The sequence below is a fragment of the Theropithecus gelada genome, chromosome 12 (genome assembly GCF_003255815.1).
Source record: "Theropithecus gelada isolate Dixy chromosome 12, Tgel_1.0, whole genome shotgun sequence".
In the NCBI taxonomy this organism is placed as follows: Eukaryota; Metazoa; Chordata; class Mammalia; order Primates; family Cercopithecidae; genus Theropithecus; species Theropithecus gelada.
Genome location: NC_037680.1, coordinates 13022059 through 13046881, shown reverse-complemented (window position 1 = coordinate 13046881; position 24823 = coordinate 13022059). Strand labels below are relative to the sequence as shown.

Below are 24823 nucleotides of genomic sequence, written 5' to 3'. Positions count from 1 at the left end.
GTTAAGCTGGTCCCACAATTTAAGGACGAAATTCAACTACGTAATATCTTTCTTAATATTCCAAGCTTTCTTTCAGAAGACATGAAAAGCACATTTTTCATAAACATTAACTGTTGGGCCACAGTGGCAGAAATGAGCTTTTAAATGATATGGCACTCTAGATCAAAGGGTTTCATCTTATAACTATACTTCATTAATAATTAAAATCATATGACAAACAAACCCTAGAGGTCTCATGACTGCTTAAACTACTGTTTCTAATACGAAAGACGAAATGTTTAAAAGCTTTCAACGTGCAATCAACCCTTAGGTGTGGCAGGATTTCTGTTTTTATTAAAAGTGAAGATCACATTTGGTTGTCTTCAGAAGCAGTAAGTAAATAAAATCCTAACAAATGGGTAACCTAGATTTATAAAGTTGTTGTGTGGTCTATATATAGTTCTACTGCAATTAAATATGCAAAATACTTTAAATAAAGCCACAGAGGCATATCTTCTAAATTCTAATGTTCCCCTTAAAATACCTTCTCATTCTCTGTGCCTAAGAATATGTCATAAACAATATGGATATTACATTATGATTTTATATAATAATTGCATTATATAATGATTTAAAATTTTTCATTTTCAATTTTTTACCTAAATGAAATTTATATAATTTTGTAAAGTAAAACAATAACATGGTAAATCATTGGATTTGCAAGAAATAAAACCCTCACTTTTTTGGCATCTTTTCATTTTATAGAAACTTCAAAGAATTTACAGTTGACCTTTGAAAAACGCAGGGCCTAGGGGTGCCAATCCTCACACAGTTGAAAATCCACGTACTCTCCTAAGACTTAACTATCGTTGACCAGAACCTGCTTACCGTTGAAGCCTTACTGGTAACATAAACAGTTAATGAACACATATTTTGCATACGTATCATATACTGTATTTTTGCAACATAGTAAGCTAAAGAAACTATTAAGAAAATCATAAGGAAGAAAAAATGTATTTACTAGTATTAAGTGAAAGTGGATCATCATAAAGGTCTTCATAGTAGGCCAAGGAAGAAGAGGGGTTGGTCTCACTGTCTCAGGTTGGAAGACACAAAAGGGGAGGCAAGAGAGGCAGGCAACACGTGGTGTAACTTTACAGAAATATACCATAATTTCTGTCTTTTGCTGGCATTAAATTCTCTGGCTTTAGATCCTTCACCTTCCCTTTGCTTTAAGCTTCTCTCCAATCATATTAGAGTCCATAGGTATACCCTTCTTATAGCAATCCTGCATTCACATAAAAGCTGCATTTTCAATATGAGATAAAGTGCAAGGTTTTTGTGCCTGCTTGTATAGCTGCAGTGATGGCTTCAAAAATGTCTTTTTCTTCTTTCACACTGAACCTTACACTGGATTCATTATTTTGAAATGGTGGGCAACTGTAGCTACAGACCTCAATCTACAATACATATCAAACAATTCAACTTTTTTTTGGTAACATCACAACTTTTATCTGCTTCTTGGGAGCACTTCTGGCATCACTTGAGGCACTCTGTATGGGTCCCATGGTGTTAATCAAAGTTTCCAGTATTGCACTAAATACGGTAAAAATATGCCAGAACTTCTTTTACTGCAATATGTAACTTACTGGAGAGACAAACTGTTCAGAGATAACAAGTGTCACACAGCATTTTAAGTGGATACTCATAACACGTGAGCTCATTGCAATAGCAACAGGAGGTGGCTACAAAATTATCACAGTAGTACAGTTATGTATGTATTAAAGTTAATTTTATGTACCTTTACATTTGTTTGTTTACATTTTCTCTTAACTGCAAATACAGCCATGTATGCTCTGTGCTTGTGTGCCTAAGTTTTTAAAATTTTTATCTTTTAAAAATAGATTTATGTATATTTTATGGCAGTAAATATTAATAGACTAATATCTATATATATTTTATGCATTCATGACATATCCAACTTTTTCTTAATTTTTTCAATATTTCTAGGCTACGGTTCACCTACAAGCTTTTCAAATTGTTGCAAATTTCCAATTTTCCAGTATTGTTTATTGAAAAAAATCCATGTGGACCAATGGAGTTCAAACCTGTGCTGTTTGAGGGTCAACCGTATATGTATTTCACACAAGCTAGTTTTATAATGAAGAGTCTGTCACAATGGGAAGTTGTGACTGATTTATCACACTTCTATGCAACATCTGGGAATGGAACAATAAATTTAAAAAATGACAAATTCACGATATGACTCAGATACTATTCCACGGCCACAGAATGGAGGTATGACAGGTAAAGGAACTTTTGCCCAAGTTTACAAAGCAAATCAGAGGCCTACAGATTTTAACTCGGATCTCCCCAAAGCCCATGTTCTTCCTACCACATCCTAGTGGGTTCTTCCAGAAGTAATGTATGACTTTAGATAAGCCATCACTTTCTTAGGCCTCAATTTCAGTAAATTGAGTAAGGTGAATGATGAGAGTAAATGAACTTGCATACAAAGATACACTTTTAAAAAAGGACGACCAACATTTAAATAATTACTATGTCACATTAAAAATCCTGATAGGCTGGGCGCGGTGGCACATGCCTATAATCCCAGCACTTTGGGAGGGCAAGGTGGGCGGATTGCCTGAGCTCAAGAGTTCGTGACCAGCCTGGGCAACATGGTGAAACCCCGTCTCTACTAAATTACAGAAAAATAACTGGCGTGGCAGTATGTGCCTGTAGTCCCAGCTACTCGGGAGACTGAGGCAGGAGAACTGCTTGAACCCAGGAGGCAGAGGTTGCAGTGAGCCGAGATTGCACCACTGCACTCCAGCCTGGGCGACAGAGCGAGACTCCATCTTAAAAAAATAAATAAATAAATAAAAATAAAAAGGCGATATACTCATAAAATACTGACTGGAAGCTCAAGGAGAACAAGGACTGCTGTGTAGGTTTGTATACATCACAATCATATGAAACAGCCCTAAAGGACCGTTTTACTCTCCAGTGCAAATCCAGAGTGAAGCATAGTACTTCGTACTTCAACTACCTGAAAACCTAAGAAATCATACTGTAGGGTATGTTTACCATTCAATTTAATTATGCCAAATGAAATTAAATTCTAGAAAAGTAATTTCCTTATAACCAGGCAACGTTATTCTGGTCTAAAACCTGTTTTAAAGTAACTTTCTTCAATAATACAATTATTTCAGAAATCTTTTCACTTATTTAGAATGCTTTAGGGAAGTACACACAAAAAGCCATTATCTGATGTAAGTACGTACCTAGAGTTTGTAGCATTATGGTTTCAAGTATAACCAGTTCTTGAGTCTGTTGAAGGTAAGCCTGTCAGATAAAAATATTATCAAATTGATTAAAATAAAAGTAACATTACTAGACTACATGACTGTTACATCTTGTGAGAATTACAGGTTGATTACAAAAGAACCACAGTAGTTTGAAAATATGGAGAAAATAAATTGAGGGTGACAGAGAAAACCTGTATTCTGTGGCAAGCCTAAACTGAATTACTTTCTGTAACAGGAAACAAACAGCAAAAAACAAGAAACTAAACAATATGAAAGGGGGCAATTTAATTGAAAAAAGGAGATGTGCACAGTCTGTAAAGTGAAACAACCTAGGCATTGGTGCTTCAAGAGATATTAAAGACAGGAAGTCCAAGTCAATTAAAAACATCAAACTCAAACCTGCCTTTAACTCAAACCTGGCTTACAAACTCACTCTAGGACATTTCATGTGGTAATTCCTCAAAAGTCACAGTAAGTCAGTGAGTTAATTTTAGAATTAACTTCCCTGCCACCTTAGAAATTATCAAACATACCAAAATAATGTATTTCATACCTATGGGGACATAAATACCAGAGCACCTCCTTACTCAATTTCAAGAAATTTTATCTACTACAATTACTCTGGAAATAAAGGATATGAAAAATTTACTGCTGTCCTATTCTGAAATCATGACAATTGAACAAAGTGATAAGGAAGTACTATATTACCGATATGAATATACCTATATTCATTTTTGTAAGGACATATTGCTAAAGCCAGAGAGTAAAAGTATCTTTCATTTTATTTATGCTCTATTTTGAAAGGTCATTGGGCTGACTTTTAGAACACAATTTCTATTATTTAAACAGTACCCCAAGAAATAGTTCTGAATTTGTACAGTTAATAGAAACTGTAGGAATTATCATTAAATAATGACAAACTATTATTTAATGGCTACATTAATAGTTTACTCCCTTAAAGCCAACATCTATGACAAAACTTGCCATTAATAAAATCAGATATAGTTCCACTGAAGCTTAAATTAATCTGGACTTTGAATTAACATAATCTGTTAGTCATTTAATAGGTAAAGGTTCCTGATTAAGTAACTCGGGATGCTAGAAAAAAAATTTTTTTTTTGAGACGTTTTTTTGCTCTTGTTGCCTAGGCTAGAGTGCAATGGTGTGATCTCGGTTCACTGCAACCTCTGCCTCCCGGGTTTAAGCGATTCTCCTGCCTCAGCCTCCCAAGTAGCTGGGATTACAGGCATGCGCCACCACGCCTCGCTAATTTTGTATTTTTAGTAGAGACAGGGTTTCTCCATATTGGTCAGGCTGGTCTCAAACTCCCGACCTCAGGTGATCTGCCTGCCTCGGCCTCCCAAAGTGCTGGGATTACAGGCATGAGCCATTGCGCCTGGCCGAAAATTTTTAAAGGGCCACAATTCTAACTTCCATCTTAAGATGTCAGAAAAATTTAAAATAGTTCTTTCAAATAAGGTCTATTACAATGTTGATGATAAAGTTGTCTGGAAAGTAACATTACTCTAGGAAAATTAAAATACTAAAAAAACGCTGCTCATGAAAGCATAGCAAAATGCAGCTTTATGTATCAGAGATAAGTAGCAGTACATGCATTTAAAAAGGAACAATACTTTAAAAAGACTACTCATTTAGGGGTAAATTCAGAAGATTTTCTGTTCCTTCATCTGTTGACAAATTAAGGGGTTATTTATAATCTGGTCTCAAATACAGCTTCCAGGGGAGGTGACAGGGCTTACCCTCTACATGTATCATAACTCTGAACAACAAAATGTGAAACAAAAGTATCTCTGAATCAACAAAGCATCTGGAATCAAAGCCTTCTATAATTCAGAATGACATCCAAATTCATGAACATACGTGAAATGTTTTTCTGCCAGACTGCTTCCTGGCATTGCATTCCTAAGAGGTAATAAAATAAGCAGCATTTGGAAGGCAACACTAATTGAACTGTATTTTTGTTAGGCCTACATTATGAAAAAGTTTCAAATTTACAAAGAAAAATAAAAAATCCAGTATTTACATACATCACATTTAGTATCCAGCAGTGGCTCTAGAGGATGAAGACAAGCATGTGCTACTTTGATAACATGTTCAAGTTTTCGAGCCTGTTCTTCCACTTTTGCAGCCAAAAATAATGCAGTAGACGATATTATCTGCAGAAAGAGAAAACTCTGGTGATTTAAAAACAAATACATTTCAAAAAACTCTGTTTTCTTTTTTTTTTTTTGAGGTGGAGGTTTGCTCTTGTTGCCCAGGCTGGAGTGCAGAGGTATGATCTCGGCTCACTGAAAGCTCTGCCTCCTGGGTTCAAGCAATTCTCCTGCCTCAGCCTCCGGAGTAGCTGGGATTACAGGTGTGCACCACCACACAGGCTAATTTTTGTATTTTTAGTATTTTTGTATTCACCATGTTGGCCAGGCTGGTCTCGAACTCTTGAGCTCAGGTGATCCACCTGCCTCAGCCTCCCAAAGTGCTGGGATTACAGGTGTGAGTCACCGCACCTAGCCCAAACCCTCTATTTTCTAACAGGGGAAGCGTGCAAGGAGGGAACGCAGTATTAATAGTATGAACTGTGAGCTGGGTATGACAAGATTGATGTAATAGTTTTAATAAAGTTATTCATTAAATAGAACTAATCTATAAAATCTGTTTTATTCGTTTTGCACATAGAACAAAGGGGAAAAGGGAAAAGACATACTAAATAAGTTGACTGAACATACTAAAAATGCTAAAGAGAAAGTTTAAATAATATTAATTTGCACATTGTGGAGGCAAAGAAAATAACTCAAGCAAAAAGATGATGCTATACATGAAAAAAAAAAAAAAAAGATGAAAAGCAGATCAAGTATACCCACTATTCTTTCTAGGCACAAAGTCACCATTTTCTAGTACTCTTTTAAATCAAGCAATGATTCATTGTGTGGCTTTAACTGCCTGCCTTTATTAGCTTCACTATCTTGTTGAAGGAACAGAAAAAGCACCGAGAGGGCAAAATAAGGAGGATTCTGAACATAAAACTGTTACTTAATTATCTCTATTACTACTTAACTATAGCAATAATGAAAGCAGCTACACCACCAGGGTATAAGCATGTAATATAAACCAATAGTAGAAACTTTGCCAATCAGAGATCCAGAAATTAGCTTTTTTTTTTTTTTTAGCTTAGTAAATTAGGTCTTTGGGACAGAAGTATAAGAACACAAACACTACAAAGATATTGACTAAGAGAAACATCAAGTCTGAATATGTACCCCAAAAGCTAATAATAAACCAAGTTAACTGTGGACTTCTTAGAAAATAGGCATAAAATAAACTCAAATAATATTTTAAGATTACATTCAAGAAATTTCCCATGAGAAGACAATTTCTAAATGTCAAGATTTGAGTACCCATTTTTCAAGAGATGAACATCTGAGCCTCACTGTGTCTTGGGGGGGGGTCAACAATTACTGTACAGAAACAATGCTAAACTGGAGGTGAAGAAAATTTCTGATAGAGGGACAGTGGATCCTTCCAGTATGAGGTCTTTTTAAATGTAATATGAAACTTAATCACTGGATTTAGGATCTGAAAAGAATCTTTCTAGTTCAACTGCATTTGCAGATGTGTAAATGAAGTAAAAATGACTTCAAGAAGTTTTCCTTCTGCTATATCTTTAAAACAGATGTAAAAAAGAGTTTGGCTCCCAAAAACCAGAAATAATGTTACCTTAAAACGAATGAATAATTTTAATTTGAACTTTCAACTTATTTCTTCCTTTTAAAATGACAACAAGGACAGGCTTAGAAAAACTGAGAATGCTCAAAAGAGTAATTTAGTCTGGAAGTAGCTTGAACACACAACAGAGTTCTTTTTTTTTTTTTTTTTTTTTTTTTGAGACTGAGTCTGGCTCTGTCGCCCAGGCTGGAGTGCAGTGGCCGGATCTCAGCTCACTGCAAGCTCCGCCTCCCGGGTTCACGCCATTCTCCTGCCTCAGCCTCCTGAGTAGCTGGGACCACAGGCGCCCGCCACTTCGCCCGGCTAGTTTTTTGTATTTTTTAGTAGAGACGGGGTTTCACCATGTTAGCCAGGATGGTCTCGATCTCCTGACCTCGTGATCCACCCGTCTCGGCCTCCCAAAGTGCTGGGATTACAGGCTTGAGCCACCGCGCCCGGCCACAACAGAGTTCTTTATTTGTGTTCCTAGTATTTAGCACTATGTGGCTGTGGTTCAATTTGTTGAATGAATGAGATATGGATAATATGTAACGGCACCAATATTAAATTCAAAGTATTCCAAATGCTACTATAAAAATCTGAGAGCCGATGCCCACATAGTACAGTCAAGAAAATGAAGACACTCTCAGTTTCCCACAATCTCTCATTTATTATCATTATTCATGTCTAACAGGGGAATGGCTAATCAAGCCTTCAAATGCTAAAACTATTTGTCAGAGTGAAGCAACAGAGGCTCAGGTCAAAAAGCCAAATTAGACCGAATTTAGTACTTAACTTCCTTCCTGTCAGATGATCCAGAATTTCTCTTATTTGCCTAAAAGACACTGATCAAGAAATACTTGCCAACTAAAGACTAATACCCAACACTTTTCCAAAGTTCCTGGTGAAATCCACTAACTCCATTCACATTTCCTTCTCTATAACCTGCAAACATTTTCGTCCATCAAGGCTGTAAAACAAAACAAAACACCTTTTTAGATAAATATTTTGTGAGTATCCATGCAAAGCTTTAATTTCAAGGATGATTAAGGAAGGTGATCAAACTAGGTACTACTGCTTTTTGTATGGAAGGTGATTTTGTTGTGAGGCTTAAAAGAATTCCAAATGTTTTGGGTAACAGAAATATTACTAGTTGGTCCATAGCTTTTAAAGGTGAGCAAACTTTTGAAGCCAAGAAACATTCACTGGCAAGCTTGGTTCAAGCCAAATAATTCACACTAGTATTGCTGGAGGAGTACAGCTGGTTTGGTTCAAGTAACCAAACAATTACAAACTGAGATTCAGTTCACTGAGGACAGGGACCATGCACTATTTATTTTCGTATTTTGGACCTAGTTTAATAAACTTTCCCAAATTACTCTAAAGGGAAAAAAGTAAAAGGAAGTTGATGTGAATAGTGACTAGAATTGTTTGAACTCTGAATAGTGTCATGAGTTTGTTACTCTAGCAGATATATAACTACTTTAAGGAAATGTAACATTCTCAAAACAAGACAAATTTCTATAGAAACATATCATACAAATCATGGAGAGGGAGAGGTAGAGGTAGAGGTGACAAAGCCAGCTGCAGTCATGCTGCCTCAAGTGGAATCTTGGCTCTGTGATCTGACTAGCCTAGACAATTTACTTACTCTCTTTGTGGCTCAGTTTCTGCATCTGTAAAATGGGAGAAATATTAATAGTCCCTGCTTGCAAAGTTATGTGAGGATTACATGAACCAATATACACAGGACTTAGAACAGTGCTCCCTAGTAATATGACTCAAATATTACTACTATGTTGAAAAATTTTAAAAATTGTGCATTAATGTTGATTTTAAATTTAAAAAACAATTTAACAAGTATATTTTTAAAATTCCCTTCTCTCTTGCTCACCTTCTTCCTTTCACGGGTAAACTTAATTCTTGGAGGGTCCTGCTGCAGTCTAAGCAAGCATATCCAAACACGGAAGTTACGATACTTGCCATTACTTCAATGATTTACATCCGCATTACTTTCACTCCTTCTCTTTTTTATTCCTTTTTGTTTCCATTCCTACTTCTTGATCTGACTCCCTTCCTTCTCCGTTTTTTCTCATCCTGCCCATTCCTGGCTGCTGTCTCCCTTCTCTGCTCCTGATACCCTTACTGCTGATACTCTTCACTCTCCACTGCTGGTTTCAACCTTGATAACGGAGGCAAGGTCAGGCTTAGTTAACAAAAAGTCTGGGTAATTTCTAAGTCACCGAAGATGGCTGTATTCAGTTTCAATGAATCATTCCAGTCCTTATTCTCTTAATATTAATAATTAATCCTGTGCAAACACTTTGTGGGTGCATTTGTATTTAAGAACTAGCCAAAGCTATCTGATTACTCTTCAACATTAAATCTCCCAATCCAGGAAAACCCCAACAGAAGCAAATAAATGGCTTCCAAGTTTGCTTTTCATTTACTATTACCAACATGTTCATTCTAACCTGTTCTTCTGTTTCATCTTTAGGTTCTATAAGCTAGCGAAGCCATTTTCTCCCCTTGCCCTTAATTGCCCTAAACACCCCCCATCCAACCCCTAACTCTAGGATAACTATTTTCAGTGCCTTGAAAAGGACTTACTTCATTAACAAATACTCAGCAAGCTCTAGTCATCACAGCTCAGAATTTTGAAATTTCTTGTTAAGGCTATAGTTTAGGAGAAGGGATAGTTGTATAACTTTATTATAGGCTTATAGAAAGGTCTTAGAATAAGGAAAGGAAAGTAGAGGAAAGACAAGAGAGGTAACAGACTCACAAAGAAGAAAGTGGAATAAGTCAAAATGCCCATTTGTTAATTGGTATTTGCCAAGTGTGAGCCTATCAAACTAAAATTATAGCACATTATTAAAAAGTGGTTTGAATCCTTAATTATGCTGCACTAGAAACACCAGCATTAAGGAATTGCAGAAAATATTATTAACCCAGTGTGGCATTTTAGTTGTTTTCTTACTCAAATAATTATGTATGAGTGAAAGACTGACGTGAAAGAAAATTTATATTAAAAATTAAAAAAAAACTTCAAGCTGGATGTTAAGATACCTAATTACATTTAAAAGAAAGCTGGCTTAATAACAGTCCCAAAATATCAGTATTCAATATTGCTGAAAAGCAGTACTGATTAAGAGAATAAGGCTTGATTTCCATAGAGTAACTACATTATACTTACACAATATACTAAAAATGGTTAACATAACCGGCATTTAAAAAATTATTTAGTGGGGAGTACCTCAGCATTATGAATGTTTCTAAAAAGAAAAAATATTGGCTGAGCGTGGTGGCTCACGCCTGTAATCCTAGCACTTCGGGAGGCCGAGACGGGCAGATCACCTGAGGTCAGGAGTTCGAGACCAGCCTGATCAACATGGTGAAACCCCGTCTCTACTAAAATACAAAAAAATTAGCCAGGTGTGGTGGCACACATCTGTAATCCCAGCCACTCGCGAGGCTGAGGCAGGGGAATCGCTTGAACCTGGGAGGCGGAGGTTGCAGTGAGCGCCACTGGGTGACAGTGAGACTGTCTCAAAAAAACAAAAAAGAAAAAATGAAAAAAATCAACTTACAAAGTATACTTAGTATTTCATAGTTAAGGCTCTATCTACTCTCTCTTACATAGACACGGCTCCTAACAGCCTACAATAAATCTAAAAAATACCACTTTAAGTCCCAGCTACCTGGGAGGCTGAGGTGGGAGGACTGCTTGAGTCCCAGGATTTGAGGCTAGCCTGGGCAATAGAGTGAGATCCCTTCTCTTAAAAAACCAAAAGGACAAAAAATGACTTATATAGTATTGTGAAACAAGAACATTAACATTGCATAGGCATTCAAATATACTACATAAATGTTACAAAAGGCCACTTTCCTTCGAACAGATTATCACGAAGATGGCAGTACTCCCCAAATCTATCTACAGATTCAACGCAAGCCCTATAAAAATCTCAGCTCCTTTATTGCAGAAACTGATGAGCTTGATCCTAAAATTCACATGGAAATGCAAGGGACTAAGAATAACCAAAACAATCTTGAAAAAGCACAAAGTTGGAAGACTCATATTTCCTGAATTCAAAAGTTAAAAGACTATGTGGTCTGCATAAGAGGATGGAATAGAATTCAGAGTCCAGAAATAAACCCTTCCATTTATGATCAATTGATTTTCACTAACAATCCCAAAAGAAATCAGTGGGAGAAAGAACTCTTTTTTCAGCAAATGGTGCTGGGACAACTGTATATTCAAATACCAAAAAAAAAAAAAAAATGAGATGGCGAGGTGGTTTATGCCTGTAATCCCAGCACTTCAGGAGGCCAAGGCAGGCGAATCACGAGGTCAAGAGATCGAGACCATCCCGGCTAACACGGTGAAACCCGTCCTCTACTAAAACTACAAAAAATTAGCCAGGTGTGGTGGTGGGCGCCTGCAGTCCCAGCTACTCAGGAGGCTGAGGCAGGAGAATGGCGGAGCACGCAGTGAGCCGAGATCACGCCACTGCACTCCAGCCTGGGCGACAGAGCGAGACTCTGCCTCAAAAAAAAAAAAAAAAAAAAAAAAGAAGTCAAACTCTTATTTACGTCATACATAAAAACTAACTCAAAAGGAATCACAGACCTAAATGTAAGAGCTAAATCAATAAAACTCTTGGAAGAAAAGAGAAAGAAATCTTTATGACTCTAGTTTAGGTAAAGGTTTCTTAGATATGCTATCAAGAACACAAATTATAGAAGAAAAAGATTAATAAATTGGATGTTTGTGCTGCAAATACCACCAAGAACATAAAAAGGACAATGCATAGAATGGGGGATATCATTTCACACAGTTAGGATGACTACAATAAAAAAAGACAAGAAATGTGGTGATATTGGAACCCTCACACATTGTGAGAACACAAAATGGTATGGCTACTTTGGAAAACAGTTTGGCAGTTCCTCAAAACGTTTTTTAAAAGCTATCCAAAAAGATTATTGGAGTCTAAAGTTACCATAGCAATCCAGCAATTCCACTCTCATGTATCTCTCACCCATAAGAAATGAAAACATACATCCATATAAAAACTTGTACATGAATGTTCATAGCAGCATTATTCATAATAGGCAGTGGAACGGCTGTTAAGTGTAATCAACCCAAATGTCCATCAGCTGATAAATGGATAAATAAAAGGAGGTACAGCCACATGACGAATAGAATATTAATTACTCTGCAGTAAAAAGGAATGAAGTACTAATACATTCTACATCATGAATGGACCTTGAAAACATGCTTCGTGAAAGACCGTATATACATGATTCCATTTATATGAAATGTCCAGAATGGGCAAATCTATGGAGACAGAAAATAATTTAGGGGTTGCCCAGGGTTGGGAAGGGGAGTGGGACTGGTGAACTGCTAACAGGAACCAGGTTTCCTTTTGGGGTGATACAAATATTCTAAACACAGATTGTGCTGATGGTTGTATAACTCCATGTGAGCCACTCAATTAAGCATCCTAAATAGGTGGATTTTACAGTATATGAATTGTATCTCATTTTTGTTTTTAAGGAGCAAACGTTAAAGACATCTATTTAGGCCAGGTGCGGTGGCTCATGCCTGTAATCCCAGTACTTTGGGAGGCCAAGCCAGGTGGATCACTTGAGGTCAAGAGTTCAAGATCAGCTTGGCCAACATGGTGAAACCCTGTCACTACTAAAAATACAAAAATTAGCCAGGCATGGTGGTGCATGCCTGTAATCCCAGTTACTCCGGTGGAGGGTGCAGTGAGCTGAGATTATGCCACAGCACTCCAGCCTGGGTAACAGAGCAAGAATCTGTCTTTAAAAAAAAAAAAAAAAGCCCTTCTCTTTATTAGCGCTCTCTCTGTTTTTGAGACAGGGTCTTGCTCTGTCACCTAGGCTTGAGTGCAGTGGCATGAATATGGCTCACTGCAGCCTCAATCTCCTGGGCTCAAGTGATTTTCCTGCCTCAGCCTCCCAAGCAGCTGGGACCACAGGTACACACCAAGATGCCGGGCTAATTTTTTAAAAGATTAATTTTTGTAGAGACAGGGTCTCGCCAAGTTGCCCAGGCTGGTCTTGAACTCTTGGGTTCGGTCCTCCCACCTCTGTCTCCCAAAGTGCTGGGATTACAGGTGTGAGCCACCGTGCCTGGCCAGATCTCCATAGATGTAGTGTACGTGCACTAACAAAAGAAATTTCAAGAAAACCAAAAGCCTAATCATAACAAATACTAATAAACAATATGCACCTTAACTATGTATAACTTTATCACACATTTGTTAATTTAAAAGTAGAATCAGGTTTTGTTTTGACAATATCAATTTACTAAACAGCAAGTAATTTCTTGGCATTTACACTATGCAATTATTTTTTAAAGGGCAATTATTTCATAAAATTATTAATTTGCTTGTTTGGGTAACAAAAATAATTTTACCAGACATTTAAGTCTACATAAAGTGAACCATATCAATTCAAACAGTTACTCACGCTAAGCATTCAAAACACCAATCGCGGAGCTAGAGCAACATAAAGTAACTGAAACACCTACCTTGGGGTGGGGGTGTGGAGATACCTGGTATGCTCTCTGAATCCTTGCATCGTTGAAAGATTGCCCCCGAGCCCTCAGAATTTTCTCTTCCTGCCCTCTCAGCTATTTCTTTTTAAGGATGGAACTACATACAGTTTCATTATCTTCAGATTTTTGGCCACAGAAGAATCATCTTTCCCATTTTTTTTCAACTTCTAAATGAACCCTCAGTTTAAGATGAGTGTGAAAGTGCACATTTGCCTTTGGAAGGATTTACTATAGCGTGCATGCCAACAGTAAATTTTATTTGTTGGTGGATACAAATGACTACAGTCCACATCATCACTATCAAATAGAAATGCAGGCCGGCACGGAGGCTCACGCCTGTAATCCCAGCACTTTGGGAGACCGAGGTGGGTGGATCACCTGAGGTCGGGAGTTCGAGACCAGCCTGATCAACATGGAGAAATCCTGTCTCTACTAAAAATACAAAATTAACTGGATGTGGTGGCGCGTGCCTGTAATCCCAGCTACTCGGGAAGCTGAGGCAGGAGAATCGCTTGAACCTGGGAGGCAGAGGCTGTGGTGAGCCGAGATCACGCCACTGCACTCCAGCCTGGGCAACAAGAGTGAAACTCCGTCTCAGAAAAAAAAAAAAAAGAAAGAAATATAATGTGAGGCCGGGCATGGAGGCTCACGCTGTAATCTCAGCACTTTGGGAGGCCAAGGCAGGTGGATTACTGAAGGTCAGGAGTTCGAGACTAGCCTCACCAACATGGTGAAACCCCATTTCTACTAAAATTAGCCGGGTGTGGTGGCACATGCCTATAATCCCAGCTACTTGAGAGGCTGAGGCAGGAGAATTGCTTGAACAGCATATTGTCACTAAGCACAGACATTAACTTCACTTTTAACAACAAACAGGTGAACTTCTACAGTTCTCATCCATTTTTCTGTATCAGCTCCAATAATTTAGAGAAAAATTCACGTTACATGTATTTCCTCATATATAGCCATAGAAAGAGTATGTAATATATCACTAAACAATCAGAGCCTTAGCTTATTTCAGGGTAAAATATTAGGTTAACACCCCAAAATGTGGAGTGGTAAGGAGGATTCCATCATTTCCCCTAATCCCTAGAAAATGTGTAAATATGTACTCCCTAAAATGTGTATGTATGTTTATAATAAAATGCAGTGATCTAATTGGATTTTCACTTAAAAAATTACCTTAACCAATTTTAGGTATTAATAACTAAAAACAAAACTCCTGTTCTGACGTGGCCTTGAAAGTCAGTTTATAGGCTATATAAAATCTGTCTGATTTTATACTGAGACATTTATATGCCCTGGCCAATGCAAACACTCAATGCACATTTGTTAATATATAAACCTATTCTACTCTATACACCTAAGTTTAGAATTTGTTATGGTTTGAAAGGGCCTTGGATCTTGCAGGACTGGGTTAACTCTCTTGCACTCCTGCCACGCAATGACTCAACAAAAAGGCTGGGCTAGGACCACAGAGAAGCATATAAATTACCAAGGCTAAAACATACACGTATCTGTGTGTGCAGAGAAAAGGCATGAGTTATTTCACAATCATTTAATTTTGCAAAAAAAATTTTAAGCAGCTTCAGGAATACTTCGTAAGACTTGTATAATAATACATTCACTGAAGTCAGCATCCCTGTAATTAGGCAGATAAGAACAGCATGTTTCAAAATAACATTTAAAGCTTTCTGGGGGAAGTTCTAGAGTAGCTTTCAGAATTAATTTGAGAAAATCAATCAAGAATATCATATATACTTTGTAATGCCTATCAATAAATGAACTCTTCCACAGCTTCCTTATTTAACATAAACTTCAAGTGATTTATTCTTTTAAAAAAACAACTTCATTTTCCCAGAAGTATTTATAAGTACATTTAAATGATAGCCTATTGTGGTCCCACTGGAAATGAGTGTATCATCTCCCGAATGAAGATAAACTTCTAGCGATTTACCTGAAGAATTCTGACATGATGGCTGCAGAGGGGATACCTAAATCCCCACAGAAAAACAGAGCAACAAGATAGCAAAACCAAAACCCCATGGATAGTTAAAACCAAATCACATGACAAGCCATTCCAAGGGAATTCCTAATATATATGAATGAGGTCAAAACAGGCTACTATGTCAACATACACAGCACAGTGCAACAAAATGCAAAGGAATGGGGCACGTGCTGGACTTGATTAAAAAAGAACCTCAAAGAGCCAACAGACATTCACTGGAAATCATGACAGGCCAATGTAAGAACAGCAGCTAGAACTGAGAGTTTTGCCAGTCCAATAAGTAGATGGATGCAAGAGACCCACAGTAAGGATTAAAAGACTGAAGCTAACTTCTATGAACTTTTGAAATTGATCTCCCAAGGTTCTCTTCCAAGACTCCATTTTGAAGAGAAACCATTGGGAGGAAAAGCACAATCAGTAAGATAGAGACAAGGGAAAAGCGAAACTAAAAATGTGGAGGGGAAGAGGGCCAGAAACTCCCAGAAAGTAAGCTGCTACACTTCTGAACATTATACAAAATAACAGAAAAGGGAGCTCTGTGAAGTTATTAAAGTACTCTGAAAGTATATCACCTTTTTAAAGTTCAGGAAAGTTAGTATCTCACAAAAATTAGTAACCGAAGAGTATTCAGTTCACACACAGACAACGTAAGAAAAGATTAGAAGAGCAGTGCTTAAAGCGACAAATCACACTGCAAAGAGCTGCTTTAGGCTGAGTGTTGGGAGGCTGAGGCAGGAGGACTGCTTGAGTCCAAGTGTTTAAGAATGGCCTGGGCAACACAGTGAGACCCGTCTGTACAAAAAATTTAAAAAATTAACTGTGTGGTGGCACGTGCCTGTAAGCCCAGCTACTTGGGAGACTGAGGTGGGGGAATCACTTGAATCCAGGAGGTTGAGGCTGCAGTGAGCCATGATTGTGCTGCTGCACTCCAGCCTGGGTGTCAGAGACCTAGTCTCAAAAAAAAAAAAAAAAAAGGGCAGCTATCCAAGTTTCCAGTATTATTGGAATCTAGAGTTACCGTATGATCCAGCAATTCTACTTCTGGGTATAAGCCCAAGAGAAACCAAAAACACAAGTCTACACAAAAACTTGTACACAAATGTTCTTAACCGCAATATTCATATTAGCCAAAAAGTGGCTTACAATCCAAATGCCCACCAACTGATGAACAGATATATAAAATTTGGTCTAGCCACACAGTGGAATAATGGGTAGTTCAGCAAGAAAAATAAACAACCTACTGATAAATACAACACAGATTAACCTTGAAAATACGGTAAGTGAAAGAAGTCAGTCACAAAGAACAACATATTGTACGATTCCATTTATGAAATGTCTATTAACAGGCTGGGCGAAGAATAGGGAGAAATGACTGCTGGGTTGGGGATTTCTTTTTGGTGTAGTGAAAACTTCTAAAAATTGATGCACACCTCTGTGAATATTCTTAAAAAAACCCCACAAACCCCACGGCATCATACTTTCAATGGGTGAAACGTACAGTATGTGAATTATATCACAAAAAGGGCAAAAATCAAGTAATTATCCTACATGATACGTACCACTGGGTGTCCACATAGGAGATTAATCAAGAATTTCAATACAAAAATACCAATTTGCAAGAAAGAAATGACAGAATTAGAGTATCACCAATGAATGAAAGGATCCAGGCATTGAATATCAACAGCCCCTAACACTACAAAGAGAGACAACCAGACGCTAGGCCTTCTGAGGAAAAGAACATTAACACCATCTATAGTCTTGCCTAAGGGATCTAACAGGAGTCTGATTAAGTTTCTGGATCTAATCATCAATTTTTCCAGGAATGCAAGAACAAAGGAACACAGTAAACTGCACCGTGACTATACAATCAGCAATATTCAGACAGGTGGAAACTCTACAGGTCACACACCCTAGGGTCCTTCAACAGATAAAACTTAGGTGACATAGAAGAATGGAGGGGAAACATGCATACTGAGAGACTTCAAAGATTTACCAAATTTTTAATAATGAGCAAGGTCTATGGTATTTGGGAATGGAGAGTTGGGTGCTAAAACTATAAAGAAAGTAATTACTGTTAGAGTAAGAATACTGGGGCTGGGTGAGGGGATCACAAGGTCAGGAGTTTGAGACCAGCCTGACCAATATGGTGAAAACCATCTCTACTAAAAATACAAAAATTGGCTGGGCATGGTGGCGCACACCTGTAATCCCAGCTACTCAGGAGACTGAGGCAGGAGATTCACTTGAACTCGGGAGGCAGAGGTTGCAGTGAGCCGAGATTGCACCACTGCACTCCAGCCTGGGTGACAAGACCAGAATCCCATCTCAAAAAAAAGAATACTAGTTACTTTTGGCGGGAGGGGTTGACACTGAGTTGAGCACATGGAGGCATTCTGGGGTAGTTGGCAAAGTTCTATTTCTTGACTTGGTTGGTGATTACAAGGTTTTATAATAATCCCCTAAGCTATACATTTGTTTGTTGGTTTTATATATTTTATAATTAAAAAGAAAAAAAGTCATCTCATATGTACAGTCACACTATAAACTCCCAAACAGATGGAATACAACTGATGTGAATAAGATTCAAAGGTAAGATCAGAGAGATAAATTCACAAATGGAAAAGAGAGTTATCTGGGGAATGCTTTATGAAAGAGTAGGAACTTCAGCTGAGTCTTAAAACCTGACAGAGAACAGTCACATGAAAGCAAACAGAAAGCACCCTAAAGAAAAACAGTGATACACAATGCATAAATGCTAACACTGATGTATAGTTGAAAAAGAGGAATTTGGGACTTATAAAGAGGACCTCATTGGATTTAGTGCAATGAGGCGGGCAAATCAAAATCTGAGGTTTTTTTCATTGTTTACTTTATAAATCTTACAAATCACTGGCATAAATTGCTATTGTGCTCTACTTCTGAAATACACTAGAATAGGAAAAAGTGAGAACTACAGTTTGGGATTAAGCAAAGGACTTGGGTTCAAATCCCAGCCACATAATAGTTTTAATTTTGGACAAGTCACTTAGTAACTGCGTCTGCTTCCTTAGGAGAATACTTTACCTGAGAAAACAAGACAAATATAAAGTGCCTGTCATAGTGAGATCTTAATAAAACTTCAACCAGGTAATTTATAGTTTAAAAGGAATTTAAAAATTATCTAGGCTAACCGTCTCAAATTTACAAGATAGTACCTACTACATTGAAGAGCACAAATAGACAAAACTTACACTATGCAGAAAGTTCTACTGGACAGCACTGCAGTATTTCTGAGTAATGCTAACGGATCTTGGGCATAAGATTATTCTTGGATTAATTATTGCTTTATTAAACTAAAAGGCAGAAGAAGAAGTGAGCTATAATAAACATCTGCTTAGACTTCACAATGAAACACATGCTGATTTGACGCCTGTAAAACATGACCAGAGTATAACAATGAATTGAAATGCACACTCGCTCTGTTGCCCAGGTTGGAGTGTGGTGGTGTGATATCAGCTCACTGCAACCTCTGCCTCTCAGATTCAAGCGATTCTCCTGCCTCAGCCTCCCCAGTAGCTGGGATTACAGGCATGTGCCACCACACCCAGCTCATTTTTATATTTTTAGTAGAGACGGGGTTTCATCATGTTGGCCAAGGCTGGTCTTGAACTCCTGACCTCAAGAGATCCGCCCGCTTCAGCATCCCAAAGTATGGGGATTACAGGCATTAGCCACCATGCCAGGCCCTGTAATACCTTTAAATCTTGCATATTATACATGGAGTTCTGATTGCTAGAGCTCAAGAAAGAGGCAATGGAACTAAGTAAAGAGAAGATGGAAAAGATCAAGTAAATTGGAGATGTGCTATGAGAACAGACCATGACCAACAAAAATACTTAGAAAAGGGTGTGCTCTTTACAATCTAATCTTAAGGGACTTGGAACTGGTATAAGAAAAAAATGCATCACAAAAGACTAAATCAGGAGTTTGTAAGAGAAGCTGCATCAATATCTACTTAAGTGTGACCTGGGGGGTGGCTGCTTTCCTTCAGTATACACCTTGGCAGCACTTTTGGCTCCGGGGCTTTTACACTTTACTAAATTTATTTTTAAGCTTGATCCAGCAAAGCCATTCTTTATTAATTCCAATTACATGAACCGCATTGCATCTAGTGAACAAAGTGTAGATTTATCTAATTAGGCTACATATAAAAGTCATTTACTGCTGACAGCTATTCAACTCTGAGTAACAGACAAAAGAACTCAATGATAAGAGACCATTTCTGGGTCACCAAAACATGCTGATACTGATTTTATTCTTAAATAGTAATACAACAGCACATTACTTTTGGGGGTTTTAAAACTTTTAATATTACAATATTGGAAAATAAAATTAAGTCACGTGAATATTTAAAAATATTTTCATACAGTTAATGGATGTTATTAATATTAACTATAAGACTAGATAGAGTTTGTCACTAGCGTCTTAACTTATTTAAGCTTATTATTTCATGGGGTTTAATTTGCTGAATGGTGTTCAGTTTGGTGAAGATTCATGCTTTTTTAAGTTTACCATGACATTTCAGTATATAGACAAAAATTTCCCACTGATGGGGAATAATACAAATTTAAAAGTGACTCACATTCAATTTCAGACCACCCCCTTTGCCCTAAAAGAACGGCAGGGAGGAGATAAAAGTGAGGCTGTGTAACTGAAGCAAGTGCACTGACACAAATATAAAAACCACTTTCGATATTATAATAGCAAAGGTAAAAAAGACAACAGATATGAAAAGTATAATACTATTTCTCAAAACAGAAATGAACAGATTTCAATTATTAATGACTCTACGTAAAAATCCTGGTTTACCTTCATCCACAATATGACATTAAAGAAGGTAATAAAAAATTAATACCCTGGCCTTTCTATTGAAGGAAAACATTTAAGTAAAATAGTGAAAGCTAGAATGCAAATGACAATCTAAAGTTGTGAATTCTGGCTTAAAGCAGGGTATTTGTTGTAAAGCACGCCAACCAGGCCATAAAGACAAATTATAAGGAGGGCTCAAAACAAAGAAGTGAAGATGGCCGGGCACGGTGGTTCATGCCTGTAATCCCAGCACTTTGGGAGGCCGAGGCGGGCAGATCACCTGAGGTCAGGAGCTCAAGACCAGCCTGGCCAACATGGTGAAACCCCCCTCTACTAAAAATACAAAAATTAGCTGGGCATGGTGGCATGCACCTGTAGTCCCAGCTACTCAGGAGGCTGAGGCAGGAGAATAGCTTGAACCAGGGAGGCAGAGGTTGTGGTGAGCTGCGGCAGCACCACTGTACTCCAGCATGTGTGACAGAGTGAGACTCCGTCTCAAAAAAAATTAAATAAATAAATAAGTGAAGACTTGTGGCTAGATCATTTATTGGAAGTAGAAACGAGACAGCAAATGAGACATCTGTAGCCATATAAAGAATAGTCAGAACTATTTTGATTTGTAATTTCGACCATTATTATCCAGGATTACATAAGGAAAACCATATTTATATTAACACTCATTAGTTCACTACTGCCTTTGGAGGCAATTTATATAAAAATTAAATTCCCTTAATCTAAATGTAATCACCAATAGCTTCCTTTCTCTTCCATAACACTATCACTGACCTAAGTTATGCACAAGAAATAACTAGGAAAACTAGAAGCAACAGAGCAAGAACTACGCAGATTTAAAAAAGAAAGAGAAGCAAGAAGTCTTCAAAAGACCAAAATGTATATTAAAATATATATGGTCCAAGATAAACCTATATGCCAAACTGATCAACGAAATAGGATCCGATGAGATTAAGGTAGGACTCAATCTAATCCATGAAGCTTTTCTTCCATTTCAAAAATAATATTCTGAGGATCTTTCCTGGGATTGTTCTCTTAGCAAATAAGTCCTAATGACTATCCACATACAGCAGAAAGTCTTTGGTTCATTTTTCTACACATACCTTTCAGAATAATACTCTAAAAATAACTATGATAAAAAGTAACAAAAATAGAATTAAAGCAGGGTTAAACATTTCTAAATATGCAATTTTCTTTATTCACACACAACACAGTATGCATGTTACTTAACATACACCAAACTCATCTTTCATAAATGAAATTAACATTTCAACAAAATTCTATTACTCTATTTGTCAAGGTTTACAGGTTATGTACCTTAATATTGAAGTGTAAATTTTACTACTAATACATAAACATACTCCTGACGTACTCTATCTGAAGCAAGAATTGACGTTTGAATCACCCAAAATTTTAGGAGACAATTGATGCTAACGTGATAAACAGAAAAGTTTGACATCTTAAGAAATTACTGGGTTAGCAAATGAAGAAATGAATTATTTCTGCTAAACAGCTCTTTCAAAAGAATGTCATAATTAATTTAATTTCAATTCACAGTATTTTAAACAATGAGTACAACATAATTAAGATGCATCACAGAACGACCAGACTTGTCCAATTCCACTGTACATTACTACTGAAATTATTCAAATGTTAAGTATAAAATTTAAATGAAGAAAACTTATGTAATAACTCTCTAAAGAAGTAAATTTATTTTTTTAGCCTAAAAGGCCTGGCAGAGCTTAACAGTGCCTTGCAGTTTAATTCATCACAAATTTTAAAAACACAAAAACCCCGCATTTGAAGCAAAATATTTATCACGTGATATACGTTTACCGTTAATTCAGAACACTAAATCCAACAACGCAATGACCAACTTTTTTTCTGCGTATCGATTTACCCTCAAATTTGCGCATAGTAAAAACAGGCAACAAACCAGTACTTACATTTTTGTTGAATTTGGTGAAAGAATGGTGCATATAAAACCTGTGCATATAAACAATCGCAGTGTTTATTGTAAGCTGAGAGCTGGAACACAGTATTTAGGAAATATCTGACAAAAGCAAGATCTCATTCCCAAAACAATTTTGATGGAAAATTCCCAGGTTCTTTTCCAATACCTCCCATTCAAATCCAAACGCCAAACTAGAAATAAAGAAATAAACGCCCGCGGGGGGTGGGGCGGCAGGAAGAGAATAGACTCTACGCCAAATAAATGGGAGGAAGAACTGCTGATCTTTTCACTCTCACAGCGCTGAGGGCCCTGGAACTATTTATCAATGGCTACGACTGACTAAACTCAAAATGAAACAGTTGAAACGCGCGCGCACACACCCATACAAAACCACGCCAAGAACATAAAAGACCTCCAGTGCGCTCCCAAGGTAGAAGAGAGCCGCCATCAAGCCGGCGAGGAGAGCGGGGAAAGGCTGCGGAAAACACTTAGGCCTTTCAGCATCGCTAACCCTTCTACCTCTCAAACCCTTAGGGGACAGGGACAAGTCCAAGGAGCCGCCCCTTTTCTGCAATAATCCCTAAAATTTCTCTTTCGCCTGAGCCACACTCCCATCCCCCGCCGCCACCACCACGCGCTGCCCGAAACAGATTACACAACGCAGACTCCTGGCCCGCATTCCTGGGGTCCTATCTCCTCCTCCCCTCCTCTGCTAGCCCCTCGCGACTGCCCGAGCTGGAGCCTTACTTCCCTGACCGCGGGGCCGAGGTCCAGCGAAGGCCGAGGCCGGCGGCGCCATGTTCGCGGAGCACCAGGCCCGGCGACCGGGCAAGGGAAACAGGGCGTGAGCGGCGCAGGATAGGAAAGGATACACATTGAGACGCTGTCCCATCTCCTGGATGAGGTTGGCCGCCTGCTGGCGGCACGAGAGCTCTTTATCCGCCTCCACTCCGCAGCGGCGGCTCGGCGTGTTCTCCAGCTGTTCCCGAGTAAAGAACCAGCGAGAAGAAGCTCCACGGCCGGACGCCATGACACTTCCTCCTCCGCCCGCTCCCTCATTCACCCCCCGCCCCTCCCGGCTCGCGGACTCCCCGCCAAGGCGCGCGACCCCGCCCCACTCCGCTCGCCGTAGACCACGCACCGCCCTTTTTCACCACCGCCCCCGCCCGTGCGCATGCGCGGGGTCTGCTCTACCGGCTCGCCCTGGTCTTTTGCTTTCTTTTTCCGTCCTCTGCCTCGCTCTCGCGCGCGGGACCACAATGCTCCGCGCCGCTTGTCATTGGGAGGCGCCGAAGGTGGGGGTCGGCTCGGAAGGAAAAGGTCGGCGCAGCGCATGCCGGGTCTAGGGTTGGCTGGGCGGAGGGGCTGGGCGGAGGGGCTGGGCGGAGGGGCGGGGCGGGGCGGGGCGGGGCGGGGCGGGGAGAGTGGGAGAGGCTGGACCCTGGCGGGTGTGGAGAGAGGCAGTCGGGCGGCAGCGTTGTGGGGTCTGGGCGTGGACTTCGGAGGCCCGTCGGGAGCTTCCTTTGACGGGAGGTCTAGCGGCCCGTTAAAAAGAGAAAAATACCCTTCAGTGTCGCAGCCTCACGCCACTACCTCCATTTTCCTTTCGGGTGGGTCCGCGCAGTCTCGTAGGCGTGCGACTCCGGCCTCCGCTACCAACAGCCTCCGCCTAGCGCGCGGCTCTGGCGTGGAGCTGGCCGGGAAAGAGTGCACAGGAAGTCACGCTCCATGGCTGTCCGCGCCTGAGTGCTTTTTTCACCTTACGTTATGTTGTTTAAATCCCAGAACACTCCGTCCGTGGGTTTATTTTTATTTTTTCAAATTACTTGCCAAACGCTATCCAACTAGCAACGAGAAATTGAATTTGTAAATGAGGTGTTGAATCTAGACGAGGCGTGTTTTCAGACCGTGCTGTGGCTTCTGCGAGACAAGGTTGGGGAGAAGCAGATAGGTGCAAGAGGAACTGGGTTAAAATTTTATCTTTAGGATTTGATGCGGGAACATCCCACATCCCTGTTGATTAACTCCTGCATTTCTTCCTGTAAGAAAACTCCACAGAGCTTCACTCGGAGTTTGTGTTGTGAATAGGGTTTCCAAGTTTAAAGTCCTAAGTATTTGGAGGCCGGGCACGGTGGCTCACGCCTGTAACCTCAGCGCTTGGGGAGGTCCAGTGGGTCGATCACTTGAGGTCAGGAGTTCCAGCGCAAGGGCAACATGGTTAGACTCTGTCTCTACCAAAAGTACAAAAATTAGCCGGGTTTGGTGGCGCGCCTGTAGTCCCAGCTACTCCCGAGGCTGAAGTGAGAGGATGGCTTGAGCCCAGGAGGTGGAGGTTGCGGTGAGCTAGATCTCGCTGCTGCACCCCATCCCTCCTGGGCGGTAGAGCAAGACCCTGTCTCAAAAAT

General features: G+C 39.2%; 1 protein-coding gene across 4 annotated transcripts in view; it reads right to left on the bottom strand.

The window, feature by feature from the left end:
* CCNT2 (cyclin T2) overlaps window positions 1–23481 on the bottom strand; it is a 40599-nt gene extending 17118 nt beyond the window's left edge. For 2 of the 4 annotated variants that reach the window (XM_025405100.1, XM_025405102.1), the window contains exons 1-4: window positions 23291–23481; window positions 22411–22492; window positions 5339–5467; window positions 3267–3327 (exon numbers count right to left, since the gene is read on the bottom strand). Coding sequence is in view for 2 of the 4 variants with exons in the window: in XM_025405098.1 (XP_025260883.1) it covers window positions 3267–3327; window positions 5339–5467; window positions 22411–22492; window positions 23291–23448 (430 nt within the window). In the remaining 2 variants the exon portion in view is untranslated. The remainder of the gene's footprint in view (window positions 1–3266; window positions 3328–5338; window positions 5468–22410; window positions 22493–23290) is intronic. The other 2 variants (XM_025405098.1, XM_025405099.1) reach the window with 1 other exon arrangement.
* Between the last annotated feature and the right edge of the window lie 1342 nt (window positions 23482–24823).